The 14541-nt window shown below is 46.0% G+C and overlaps 1 protein-coding gene across 1 annotated transcript in view; it reads left to right on the top strand.

Moving 5' to 3' along the window:
• Positions 1-12934, top strand: part of LOC134983981 (gastrula zinc finger protein XlCGF57.1-like) — a 30967-nt gene extending 18033 nt beyond the window's left edge. The window contains exon 2 of the mRNA XM_063949636.1: positions 10349-12934. Within this exon, the coding sequence (XP_063805706.1) occupies positions 10598-12007 (1410 nt within the window). The 5' untranslated portion in view covers positions 10349-10597 and the 3' untranslated portion in view covers positions 12008-12934. The remainder of the gene's footprint in view (positions 1-10348) is intronic.
• The last annotated feature ends 1607 nt before the right edge of the window (positions 12935-14541 follow it).

The raw sequence follows: 14541 nt of genomic DNA, 5'->3' as shown, positions 1-14541 counted from the left end.
CAAAATGACGGCACAAAAAACTAGTAAGAACATGAATGCTCGTTTCTGATCGTCAGCTCAGGTGGCTGTGAGCAGAAATGTCAGCGCCCGCGGCTGTGCACGCACGAACAGCGCATAAACTGAATTGCTCTATAGGGCGCCATCTAGTGGCCACTGGCAACGCAAAACACTTGAATACCCCCATAGAGGTAAGGAGCAGTGTTAGCCTTTTATATATAGATTAATGTCTTGTAGATGTATCCACTCCTATAAGATTGTCATATATAGTTACAATAGCGTATGGGTAGCTGTAGGGGACGCAGTGATCAGTTTGATACAATATGGCCTAATGGAAAGAAAAAAAGGTTATTTAGCAGAAGTGCACTGATTTTACTGGTAAGCCTTGTCTACGTCACTGCCGAGGGTTGTCTCAGTCCTGTGCTGAGCCCATTTTTTTATTTTGGGGCTCGTCACACTCCAACATCAATATTGTACAATTACCAATGTAGTAGCTTTATTTCACTGTGTTTTGAAAATATGATGCGATTCACGCAATATTGGGGGTAATTCTGAGTTGATTGCAGCAGGATTTTTGTTAGCAGTTGGGCAAAACCATGGGGATCATTCCGAGTTGTTCGCTCGCAAGCCGATTTTAGCAGAGTTGCTCACGCTAAGCCGCCGCCTACTGGGAGTGAATCTTAGCATCTTAAAATTGCGAACGACGTATTCGCAATATTGCGATTACACACCTCCTAGCAGTTTCTGAGTAGCTTCAGACTTACTCGGCATCTGCGATCAGTTCAGTGCTTGTCGTTCCTGGTTTGACGGCACAAACACACCCAGTGTTCGCCCAGACACTCCACCGTTTCTCCTGCCACTCCACCGTTTTTCCCGGAAACGGTAGCGTTTTTTCCCACACGCCCATAAAACGGCCTGTTTCTGCCCAGAAACACCCATTTCCTGTCAATCACATTACGATCGCCAGAGCGAAGAAAAAGGCGTGAGTAAAATTCCTAACTGCATAGCAAATTTACTTTGGCGCAGTCGCAGTGCGAACATTGCGCATGCGCACTAAGCGGAAAATCGCTGCGATGCGATGAAAAATACAGAGCGAACGACTCGGAATGACCCCCTGTGTGCACTGCAGGGGAGGCAGATATAACATGTGCAGAGAGAGTTAAATTTGGGTGGGTTATTTTGTTTCTGTGCAGGGTAAATACTGGCTGCTTTATTTTACTGAATAGACCCCATTGTCAGCAAGATCCATCTGCAAAACTGACATGCGTTCTGTACCCATGCATAACAGGTACGGTGCCCAGCAGAGTTAATTCAGTCTGGAAATTGTTCTCGATTTAGGCCCATAACATTCCTCATGGATTGGCATGGGCCAAGAGCCTTTAGTGCCCTGATACCGTGACTCAGAGCTGTGGGGGGCTTTGGGCCGAATTCATTTAGACGAGAAATTGCGGTAATTTACTGCAATTCACGTTTCTGTCACTTTTTTAATCCTTTTTGCCACGAAAAAATAGGATTTTAATTACCTACCAGTAAATCCTTTTCTCGTAGTCCGTAGAGGATGCTGGGGTTCCATTTAGTACCATGGGGTATAGAAAGGTCCGCTAGGAGCCATGGGCACAGTAACAGTTTAATAGTGTGGGCTGGCTCCTCCCTCTATGCCCCTCCTACCAGACTCAGTCTAGAAACTGTGCCCGAGGAGACGGACATACTTCGAGAGAAGGAAATACACATAGTGGTGAGATTCACACCAGCTCACACATAACAAAAAGGAAGTCAAGCTAGCCAACTCGAAACGATTCAGCAACGACTGAACCAACAATACTTAACCAAGAAACAATGCAGGAGAACGAAGCACTAGGCAGGCGCCCAGCATCCTCTATGGACTACGAGAAAAGGATTTACTGGTAGGTAATTAAAATCCTATTTTCTCTTACGTCCTAGAGGATGCTGGGGTTCCATTTAATACCATGGGGATGTACCAAAGGTCCCAGTACGGGAGGGAGAGTGCTGAGGTTTCTGCAGAACAGATTAACCAAACTTTAGGTCCTCAGCGGCCAAAGTATCGAACTTGTAGAACTTAACAAACGTGTTCGACCCTGACCAAGTAGCCGATCTTCAAAGCTGAATAGCCGAGACACCCCGGGCAGCCGCCCAGAAAGAACCCACCTTACGAGGAGAGTGGGCCTTAACAGATTTTGGACATGGCAAGCCTGCCGTAGAATATGCATGCTGGATAGTAAACTTGATCCAGCGTGAAATCGTCTGCTTAGAAGCAGGACACCCAACCTTATTGGGATCATAAAGGACAAACAGAGCGTTTGACTTCCTGGGACGAGAAGTTCTCTTCACATATTTTCAAAGCCCTCACAACATCCAAGGACTTTGAGGGAAGTGAGGAGTCAGTAGCCACTGGCACCACAATAGGTTGGTTGGTTGGTTGATATGAAAAGCTGACACAACTTTTGGAAGAAATTGCTGACGCATTCTGAGTTCAGCTCTGTCTTCATGGAAAATCAAGTAGGGGCTCTTGCAGGACAATGCCCCCAATTCTGACACAAATCTAGCAGATGCCAATGCCAACAGCGTGACTGCCCTCCATGTAAGAAACTTGACATCCACCTCCAGTAAAGGCTCGTACCAATCCGATTGTAGGAACTGCAGCACCACATTAAGATCCCAAGGTGCTGTAGGAGGCACAAAAGGTGGTTGGATGTGCAGAACCCCTTTCAAGAATGTCTGAACCTCCCGGAGAGCAGCCAATTGTTTCTGGAAGAAAATAGACAAGGCCGAAATCTGGACCTTTATGGAGCCCAAGCGTAGGCCCACATCCACACCTGCTTGCAGAAAGAGGAGAAACCGTCCCAGTTGAAACTCTACCACAGGAAACTTCTTGGATACACATCAAGACATGTACTTTTTCCAAATCCTATGGTAATGCTTAGACGTTACTCCCTTCCTAGCCTGTATCAGGGTAGGAATGACCTTGTTCGGAATGCCCTTCCGAGCTAAGATCTGGCGTTCAACCTCCATGCCGTCAAACGTAGCCGCGGTAAGTCTTGATAGGCGAACGGCCACTGTTGAAGAAGGTCCTTGCAAAGAGGAAGAGGCCTCGGATCCTCCAGCAGTAATTCCAGAAGATCCGCATACCAAGCCCTTCTTGGCTAGTCCGGAGCAATGAGGATCGCCTGAACTCTTGTTCTTTTTATTAGTTTGAGAATCCTTGGGATGAGTGCGTCACAACTGAGGGCTGAGGTAGACCTGGGGAGGCCTCAGTTGTAGGGGCTGGAGTGTAAGTGAACCGGGATGGTTGGATAGGGTTCTTAGACATGCAGAGAATTAGGCACTGAAGCCAATAGGCGTGATGAAGACAACGTGGTAAAATAATATCTGTTTATTAAACACACAGTTCAGGTAATTCAACGGTAGATTCTGCATTGAAAACAACAGTACAGTTCCTTTAGCACAGTGGTAGAAAGATACTGTGGCAATATAGAATGAGTTGGTAATAAAGTCACTGCAAGACCCGGAGATGTAATGTCCGTTGGCTACAACTAACCACTGTAGAGGGAAAAAGCAGGTACTGACCAGCAGGTTATACTCTGAGAGCTGGAGTCGAGATAGATGCACAGAGGTTGAAAAGAACACAGGAGAACTGCCGGGGATGCCGGATGGAACCGGACCAGACGGGAAGGTGTAGCAGCACTCACAGATGATGTTAGAGTCTGATGGTGAGTACCGATGGTGGAACACCGATGAAGCTGGAGATCGATGGCAGTACACAGATGGAGCTAGGCAGAGCTGCAAACAACGGGAGTGGAGAGATACCAGAATACTGCTGGAAGCGGAGCAGAGTCCAACGCTGGAAGCTGAAAGCCAATGTAGGTATCACAGCAGATAACCAAGAAGCAGAGCCGGAACACTGCAGAAGTCAGACTGCACCGCAAGCTGGTAACCGGTGCGGGTCTCTAAGTGCAGCTGAATAACAGGAGTTGAACACAGGGGCTGGAATATCTGGAGACTCGAAATGTAGATTCCACAGACAGGGGAGACGTGTACAAGGTTTGACAACCAAAGCACTAACGATTAGGCAGCCTTGATGCAGGATATTTATACCAGCTAGGAAGCAGGTATTGGCTGGGTAATCAGGCAGAGTCCAGAGTTCAGCTGCTGGATAATCAGGCAGAGTCCAGAGTGCAGCTGATAGGCTGTAAAGCAACATGTGATGAATCCAAACATGGCTGCGCCCATGTTTGAATCTGGAGGGAAAGTCTGTTTGAACTTTAGCATGTGAGAGACTGAGGCAATTTTACACTCACAGTGTGCTTCACGCAGACAGTGCAGGTGGAATCCAGGCTTGGAGCGCTGGGCCAGTCTCAGGAGACACTTGGAAGGTAAGAAATGGTGATGAATTACCCGGATCGTGACAGAGTGGAAGTGGAGGGAACACATACACTGACTGGAACACCCACGGAGTTACCAGTGCGTCCACCACCAGTACTTGTGGGTCTCTCGACCTGGAACAGTACCTCCGAAGCTTCTTGTTGAGGAGAGAGGCCATCATGTCTATTTGAGGTACTCCCCATCAGCTTGTCACCTCTGCGAACACCTCCTGGTGGAGGCCCCTTGGATGGAGATCGTCTCTGCTGAGGAAGTCCGCTTCCCAGTTGTACACTCCCGGAATGAAGATTGATGACAGCGCCACTGCGTGCTTTTCTGCCCAGAGGAGGATTCTTGTTACCTCTGACTTTGCACTCTGCTGTTCGTTCCACCCTGTCAGTTTATGTAGGACACTGCCGTTACATTGTCTGACTGAACCTGAATGGTCTGATCTTGCAGAAGATCTGCCGCTTGTAGAAGGCCTTTGTATATGGCCCTTAGTTCCAGAATGTTTATCGGAAGGATGGATTCCAGACTTGACCACTTTCCTTGGAAGTTTTCCCCTTGGGTGATTGCTCGCCAACCTCTGAGACTTGCATCCGTCGTTAGAATGATCCAATTCATATGTAGGCACATCAAGGATTGGATTTCACATTCTGAATTATATTCCAATTATTCAGTGGAACAATCCTTTCTTACCAATACAGATTTGGTCTGTTTTTTGCATTCTCAGAAATCCGATGTCTCGCCAGAAATATTAGATAACCCTCTCTTAATGTCAGCATGGTCAGTTTGGCATACGATCCGCAATAAATGGAAACTTAACGCTTCATATTCCTTGTTTCTTCCTTTAATTGGCAATGTAAACTTCCAACACGGATTGGCCTCTGCTCCCTTCACTTTGTGGGCTCAAAGAGGGCTTACGACGGTTCGTCAGCTTACTAATGTAACTACTCAACGCACTCTCACTTTTTCCCAGGCTCACTCTAAATTTTCCTTTTTACAAATTCAGAATTTAGCTTTTTTGCAAGCACAACACTATGTTTCCAAAGTGATTTCTTATCTTTCTCCCATGGACAGGATGAACCAGTTGGATATTGCCTTTCAATCTCTATTTAATACTAGAGGAGCTATTTCTATGTTTTACAAAATATTGCGAACACCATATTATGGAGGCCACTACGACACTGGTATTACTAGATGGCAGAGATATTTTCCTGATCTTAGCGAAGCAGTCATTCTAAAAGCGCTTCTACATTCCAATCGCACTCTCCCAACTATAATGTACCAAGAAATGTTCTTCAAAATTTAATTATAGGGGCTGTCTATCATCCTCTCGATGTCAATTAATGGGGATGTCTTCCACTTCAACATGTCCAAAATGCACGCGACCTGAGGCTACTCTTTTTCATTGTTTGTGGGATTGTATCCATATAAAAAAAATTCTGGCTTCAAATAAAACAATTTGCCATTGCAGAACTAGTTCATTTTTTACCATTGTCCCCGGAATGGGCCATTTTTGGTATACTACCAACTACCTCTAGAATTTCCCCGGGATGTCGTAAATTATTGTTGATTCTTTCAGCCGTGGTGAAAAAATGTATTTTACAGCAATGGATACACCCATCCCCTCCTTCATGACAAATGTTTAAGGATAAACTATTTTATGTATTCAAAATGGATTGGATGGAGACTTCACTTCATAAAGAACAACGCATTAAGACATTTTTTGATGTTTGGGAATCTTTTATTGATACTTTAAACATTTCAATAAAGAAACAGATTCACAATTGTTTTCGTACAACTTTATGGTATGAGACTACAACACTTCTATCTGACCCCCCCATTCAACTGAGTTAAAATGGTTAGGAGTTATTGGGCTGCAGGCGGTCCCTCCTCCCCCCCCTCCTCTTTCTTTCCCTCATCCACTCCTTCACTCCTTTTTCCTACTTTTATATACCTCTTCCTCTTCCATTTTCTTGTTTCTTGTTTTCTATTTTTTCTTTTGGAAGAGACTGCTCTTTTCTGATTGGTTAGATACCTTGCTGATATTCTGTATATTAAATATTATGAATATAATGTCTTATATTATAGTCATTCTGTAATGTAATGTCTCTCAACTACTTTTCAAGTACTGCTTTGTTGGCATTGTATTTAAAATGTTTTAAATATAAAATCGAAATAAAAACATTTTTGAAAAAAAAAAAAAAGAATGATCCAATTCTGAATCCCGAACCTGCGACCTCAAGAAGGTGAGAAGTTTGCAGCCACCAGAGGAGTGAAATTCTGGCTTTCTGCGACAGGAGTATCCGCTGGTGCATGTGAAGATGTGAACACGACCATTTGTCTAGGAAATCCAGTTGGAAGGGCCGTGCATGGAATCTTCCGTACTGTAGAGCCTCATAGGAGGCTACCATCTTCCCCAGAAGGCGAATGCACTGATGAACCGATACCTGGGCAGGCTTCAGGACATCCCAGACCATTGATTGGATCACCAACGCTTTCTCCACCGGTAGAAATACCTTCTGCACTTCCGTGTCAAGAATCATCACCAGGAAGGGCAGTCTCCGTGTCAGCTCCAAATGTGACTTTGGAAGGTTCAGGATCCAGCCATGATCCTGGAGTAGTCGAGTTGAGAGAGCAATACTCTGTAACAGCCTCTCCCTGGAAGATGCTTTTATCAGGAGATCGTCCAGATATGGAATTATGTTCACTCCCTGCTTGCAGAGGAGTAGCATCATCTCTGCCATGACCTTGGTGAACATCCTCGGTGCTGTGGTGAAGCCAAATGACAGTGCCTGGAACTGATAGTGACAGTCCAGCAGCGTAGATCTTAGATAACCCTGGTGAGGCGGCCAGATCGGAACGTGAAGGTACGCATCCTTGATATCCAGGGATACTAGGAATTCCCCCTCCTCCAGACCTGAGATCACCGCTCTCAGAGACTCCATCTTAAATTTGAATTCTCTCAAGTAGGGGTTCAGTGACTTTAGGTTTAATATCGGCCTTACCGAACCGTCCGGTTTCGGTACCACAAACAGGTTTGAGTAATAACCCTTGTGTTTTAGGTGAGGTGGAACTGGAACAATGACATTTGTTCATACCAATTTTTGAATGGCTTCATGTAGGATAGCACTTTCTGTCAGCGAAGCTGGTAAGCCTGATTTGAAGAATCTGTGAGGTGGGAGTTCTTGAAACTTCAGTCTGTACCACTGGGTAACAATATATTTTACCCAGGGGTCTAGGCATGATGACGCCCAGATGTGACTGAAATCTTTTAGTCTCGCTCCCACCTGCCCGATCTGCAGGCTGGGAGGTCCACCGCCATGCAGAAGATTTTGAGGAAGCAGAACCTGGTTCCTGTTCCTGAGAACCTGTTGGTGCAGGTTTTCTGGATTTTCCCCGACCTCCTCTAAAGAAGGTGGGAGGAGGCTTGGATTTTTTAACCTTCACGGTCCGAAAAGACTGCATTGTAGATGTAGGATAAGAATTCCTAGTCGGTCATGCTGCTGAGGGGAGAAAGGTAGACTTACCCCAAGTTGCCGTGGAGATCCACGCATCCAATGCGTCCCCAAATAGAGCCTGACCTGTAAAGGGTAGGTTCTCCACACTTTTCTTGGATTCTGTATCCGCAGTCCATTGGCGTACCCAGAGTCCTCTGCGTGCCGAGACCGCCATGGAAGTAGCCCTTGCATTCAGCATGCCAAGGTCCTTCATGGCCTCCACCATGAAACCTGCAGAATCCTGTATGTGATGCAAAAACAATTCAATGTCACTCCTATCCATAGTATCTAAGTCCTCTAGTAACGTGCCTGACCTCCTTACTATGGCTTTAGAAATCCATGCACAATAAATGGTGGGCCTTAAACCTACGCCAGTAGCTTAACAGGGTAGTTAGTACTGTTACTACACTCCCCCCTGTCTATAACACCCTGGTACCACAGAGGTATGCCGGAGGGCAGCGCTCCCTATCAGCGTCTCTTTCCTATGATCTGCAGGGAGAAAATGGCGCTGGTGAGGGTTGGCACGCGGCTTCCCACACTAAGTTGTTTATACTGGCCTGAGGTGTTTGTTGCTAACAGCAGGGATTAGCCCCTGTTAGCCAAGTGACCAGTTTAGGGTGAATTGCGCTGGCCCGGGACGCCCCTCACGTGCCCACCCAGTGTGTTGCTGAGCGTGCCGGAGCGCAGCCTGTCAGAGCTGCGCTCCCACCCTTATGCTGTCATTCCTGCCGGTGACCCGCTAACCGGGCCGCCGGCGCTGTACTCACCACTCTTCTTTCTTCTGGCTCTGTTAGGGAGTGGCGGCCGTGCTGCGGGAGTGAGCGGTCGCCTCGTGGGCTTGCAATCAGCACCCTCAGGAGCTCAGTGTCCTGTCAGCGGAGTAGAGAACCATTAACTTCAAGGGTTGGATCCTACTCCCCACCTTAGTCCCACGAAGCAGGGGGCCTGTTGCCAGCAGCCTTCCTGTAACCTAACAAACTCAGAAAATAATAAAACTAGAAAAACTCCTAAGAGCTCCCCTAGCTGTGACCGACTCCTCCGGGCACATTTTCTAAACTGAGTCTGGTAGGAGGGGCATAGAGGGTGGAGCCAGCCCACTCTATTAAACTCTTAAAGTACCCATGGCTCCTAGTGGACCCGTCTATACCCCATGGTACTAAATGGAACCCCAGCATCCTCTAGGACATAAGAGAAAATTGGCTTTTTCGCGGGTAAGTGCACTCCCGCGATTTGCCCTACTCAGTTGCAAATTTGCAAAAAATGGGATTACTCTGAAAATTGGTCCTAAAAGTGAAAAATTGGTAAATCTGTCCGTACCCCCTAAAGCTAAACTAACATCAGATAATGGTATTAAAGTTTATTATTGGTTATAATAAAAATATTTCTGGTACTTATAGGGTCAAATGGCTGATCTATGCATTTTTTAAAAAAATTAATAAAATTATGGAAAGCAAAATAAAATTTCAGCAAAGTTAAGTGCTAAAATTGAATACGGGGTACATAAAAATGGGTAAAAGTATATGTTTGGGTCATTTTAGGGAATTTGTTTTAAAAAAAAAGAAACAGACCGGTTACTCCCAACTGCAAGTCTAAAAACACTTGTCCCACTCGCAACGCACCCCAATATACGTGTCCCATACCTTGTTACCCAATTTCATAATTTTGCACTTTTACACCCCAAACATTTTCATTATTGGCCAATTACACATAATTAAAAACTTCTATGTGCTTAATTAGTCATTCAGGGTGGTGTCCTAGGGGTTTAGAACCAAATCCTGACATTTTTTACTTAAAAAAGGAATTTCCCCCAAGTTTATCACCTGCTCAGAGTTGGTGTATTGATATTTGCGGTAAAATCACAGCAAAATTTTTTTGAATGGGCGCTTTTGTGAATTTACCGCAATTCGCTGATTGAATTCAGCCCTTTATGTGGAGGGCTCCCTGGAGGAAATGTGTAGACACTGCAATGTCCATATAGGGTTACAGCAAATGGTTAGTAAGGTCAGTGAGGTGCCAGTTAGAGGACTAGAAGGGTGCAGAGAAATACAATGGTGAAGATGGGAGACGATGGGAACGTCTATTATACCCGTTTCAGATCGCCTGAGGCGGGTCGCATATGGGAGTCTGACACGGAGAGCTCCCAGTGTGCGCCCCGCCGCCGCTGTCCGCAACCGGCATATTGACGTGGCAGGGGCGGCGCTTGGAGATCACATGATCTCCAAGCTCCGCCCGTACACAGAGAGTGAACAGGAAACCGGTCGCATTTACCCGGCTCCCATTTACACAGCGCTCATGTGCGTTTAACTCGTATTCATAGGTGGCGGTCTGAAAGGGGTATTAGTGTTCCAGCGGTGTTGTTAGTAAGGGTAACAGCAGATACAGGAGTTACAGGTGAGGGGAAGGCTGTGTGACTTTGCTGTGATGGAATATAGTGACTATCATGATTGCTTAATGATTGTTTCTCCCAACAGATTTATCGGAGGTCAAAAACAAACCCGAAACATTTCCTTCACTGAGTGTTATAAATAGTCTGATCCAAAAGTCCAGATCCAAAATCACATAGTAAATACAGTATAAACCAGGAACCAGAAAGTGTGTGAAAAATTAAAAAAAACAGGGATTCAATATCACATAAAGACCCAGGTCTCTCAGATTCAGAACACATATCGGGCGGCGGAGATTCTACCAACACAGAAACATACGTAGAAGATCTCACAGACATGTCTTCTCCTGAAGATGGAAATCTCCCAAGCTCTGATATAGAAAAGTCATGTGGAGATGAAAATCCTACAGATTCGGACACGGAATGGTCATATGAAGGTGGAAGTCCCACAGCATCAGATGGAGAGTCTTCTGAAGAAGGAAACCCCCGAGAGGCTGCTACCAAAGACACATCAGTAACTAAGCAGAGAAAGAGGACTGCTGCTACAGCAAGACCGGGCACAGAGAGAGGGTACGCGTGTCCTGACTGTGATGTAAGATTTCCTAGCAACTCCGACCTTGTCAGACATAAGCAGAGTCACAGAGCCGGAGGTGCAAATAAGTGTAGTCACTGCGGGAAATGCTTTGATTCAAAAACAAAGCTGACTGCACATGAGCGATACCACAACAAAAAGATGAAATGCCCTGAATGTGGGAGATGTTTTCCCAGAAAGGCCCAGCTGCTAAGACATCAGAGATCCCACACAGGTGAGAAGCCTTACTCATGTGCGGAATGTGGGAAACTGTTTACTAGTAATCAGACATTGGTGGAGCATGGAAGAAGTCACACAGGAGAGAAGCCATTTCCATGTTCTGAGTGTGGGAAGTGTTTTACCAGTAAAAAATCCCTCACGAGACATCATGCATATCACACTGGGAAAAATCTGTTTTCATGTTCTGAGTGTGGAAAAACATTTAATCACAGACCAAACCTTGACAAACATGTAAGAACTCATACAGGTGAGAAGCCGTTTCCATGCTCTGAGTGTGAGCATCGCTTCTCCAGCCGTCCTCAGCTTTTAGTACATCAAGCAGTTCATACTGGTAACACAATTATATGCTCAGAATGTGGAAAATCATTTCCTTCACGGTCACATCTTTGTGCGCACAGAAAAACTCACACAGGCGAGAAGCCGTATTCATGCTCTGAATGTGGGAAGTCCTTCAGTATTACATCAAATCTCATTCGGCATGAGAGGTCTCACACTGGAGAGAAACCATTTGAGTGTTCGGAGTGCAAGAAGGCTTTCCACTGTATGTCCCATCTTAACCGGCATAAAAAGACCCACACTGGTGAGAAACCGTACTCATGTCCTGAGTGTGGGAAATGTTTTACAGACAACTCAAGTCTCCTACGTCACAAATTAATCCACACTGGAGAGAAACCGGTTTCTTGTTCTGAGTGTGGAAAATGCTTCCACGATCAGGGAAGTTTACGTCAGCACCAGAAAACGCACATAGGGCACAAACCTTACTTGTGTTTAGAGTGCGGGAATTATTTTGCCAATAAATACATCCTTCAATCACACCAAACGATTCACACGGGGGAAAAGCCGTTCCCATGTTCTGAGTGTGGTCAAAGCTTCCGACTGAAGTGCTTGGTCGAGGCTCACATGAAGACTCACTCGGGAGAGGAGGAGCTTGAGTGATCTTATTAATGGTGGGACTTTTAATAGATGTGACCATTGGACTGAATAACATTAACTCACTTTATTACATAAGTCTCATTGGAAAACACCCAGATGTTTCTGGCTCTCTGATTACCTGGATATTTCTATGGACTTGCAGAAGAAGATCAACAGCCACAGCGGTCTGTTCCAGGCTACATGATTATAACCCAACAAATGGCATGCTATTTCCACTAACCGAAGTTATCTTCTGGCTCTAGAACAGAGGTTCTCAAACTCGGTCCTCGGGAGCCCACACAGTGCATGTTTTGCAGGTAACCCAGCAGGTGCACAGGTGTATTAAATACTCACTGACACATTTTAAAAGGTCCACAGGTAGAGCTAACTATTTCACTTGGGATTTTGTGAGGAGACCTGCAAAACATGCACCGTGTGGGGTCCTGAGGACCGAGTTTGAGAACCTCTGCTATAGAATCTACCAGCATGATGGGATTTTACTGTTCATGAAAATCTTTATAAGGTTTTCTTGGTTCATCATCAATATCTCTACGGTCCTCTTAGGAACACATTTGGTTTTAGTTTGTTCCTTCACTTATTTTAGAAATATACTGTATAGAATAATCACATTATCATGTCCATTTCCTAGTAAAATGACCACTGATGCTTATCTGATACTGGAACCATTAGTAGAGTCAGAAGACATCGGGACTCAAGGGTTTTGGTGGGTCATTACTACACCAAATGAAATCTATTGAAAAGGAGTTCGTATTTTCCAAAATCTGTATAATTTATATATTATCAGGTATGTCTATCCTGTCCTCCTCTTCTCTCATAGCCATGTGTCTAACTGCTCCTTTGCAACCCCACCTGATGACCCAATACAAATCCAAACTTTGGGGCAGATGTATGAACCTGGAGAAGGCATAAGGAAGTGATAAACCAGTGATAAGTGCAAGGTGATAAACACACCAGCCAATTAGCTCCAATATGTAAATTAGCAGTTAGGAGCTGATTGGCTGGTGCATTTATCACCTTGCACATATCACTGGTTTATCACTTCCAGGTTAATACATCTGCCCCTTAATATGTCTATATGTGAGCTAGCTATACCCCACACCTCCCCCTCACAGTTGACAATAACACGATCTTCCTGATCCCTGTCTCCTCTCTGTTTGTCTTCCATAGTAATATTGTTGTTGACTTTTTGTTGGCGGGATATCCTAGATGGCCAATTCTTAATTTCTTTGGTTTCCTACAAAACGATAAAATTACACTGCCCGTTTCTTCTGGACCTGTATCGGAGAACCAAATTACAGGCGTTTGGGCCTACGGTAATTCAAGGTTGATTGCAAAAGCAAAATCTTCCCCTAAGGGGCAAAACCATGAGCCTAATTCAGATCTGATCGCTGGGCTGCTAATTTTGCGGTCCTGCGATCAGATAGATCACAGGCCTACAAGGGAAGTGTAAATTCGTTGTGCAAGTGTGCGATCGCATGTGTAGCTGAGCTGCAAAGATACACTGTGTGCAGTATGTGCGCAGCCCAGTGCGATGAGAACAGGCTGATCGGGGCCGGAGCTGACCTCAGACACCCTCCCTGAAAATGCTTGGGCACGCCTGCGTTTTCCCGAACACTCCCAGTTGCCACCCACAAACGGCCTCTTCCTGTCAATCCCCTTGCAAACGCCTGTGCGATCGGATTTTTCGCACCATCCCATCGCTGACCGGCGCTGTCCGACACGCATGCGCATTGCGGTGCATGGGTGTAGTACGGTATGCCGGCGCTCGGGATCCCAGCGACCAGCATACCGGCGCCGGGAGCCTGACCGCCGGCATACCGACAGCGTGGCGAGTGCTAAGGAGCCCCTTGCGGGCTCGCTGCGCTCGCCATGCTGCGGGCACGGTGGCGCGCTACGCGAGCCACATTATTTTTTGCTCCCTGCAGGGGGGTCGTGGACCCCCATGAGGGAGAATAGCTGTCGGTATGCCAGGTGTCGGGATTCCGGCACCGGTACAATGTGCGCCGGGATCCCGACATTCGGCATACTGAAGACCACCCGCGGTGCATGCGTAACTATGATCTGATCGCCCGCTGTGCGAAAAAGCACAGCAGCAATCAGATCTGATTGCAGTGCAGGTGGGGCAGATGCAACATGTGCAGAGAGAGTTAGATTTTAGATTTGTGTGGGGTGTGTTCAAACGGAAATCTAGTTTGCAGTGTAAAAATAAAGCAGCCAGTATTTACCCTGCACAGAAACAATATAACCCACCCAAATCTAACTATCTCTGCACATGTGATATATGCCCCCCCCCCCCCCCCCCCCACCTGCAGTGCACATGGTTTTGCCCATTAGAGGAACATTTTTGCCTTTGCAATTAACCTTGAATTAGGCCCTTTAAATGTTAGAAAAGAGTGGGGACTTCTTATTACTTGTCTGGGAATCATGTCAGGGCTTCAGCAGGTTCTTCCTGCGGTTTAAGACCTGGAGGTGTACCACAGCTATAGCGGTTTCTGTTTTCTATCAGTGGAAGCTGTCTGTTGGACTTCCGACGATGG

The sequence above is a fragment of the Pseudophryne corroboree genome, assembly GCF_028390025.1.
Source record: "Pseudophryne corroboree isolate aPseCor3 chromosome 3 unlocalized genomic scaffold, aPseCor3.hap2 SUPER_3_unloc_3, whole genome shotgun sequence".
Lineage (NCBI taxonomy): Eukaryota > Metazoa > Chordata > Amphibia > Anura > Myobatrachidae > Pseudophryne > Pseudophryne corroboree.
This window is presented reverse-complemented; position numbering and strand designations above follow the sequence as displayed.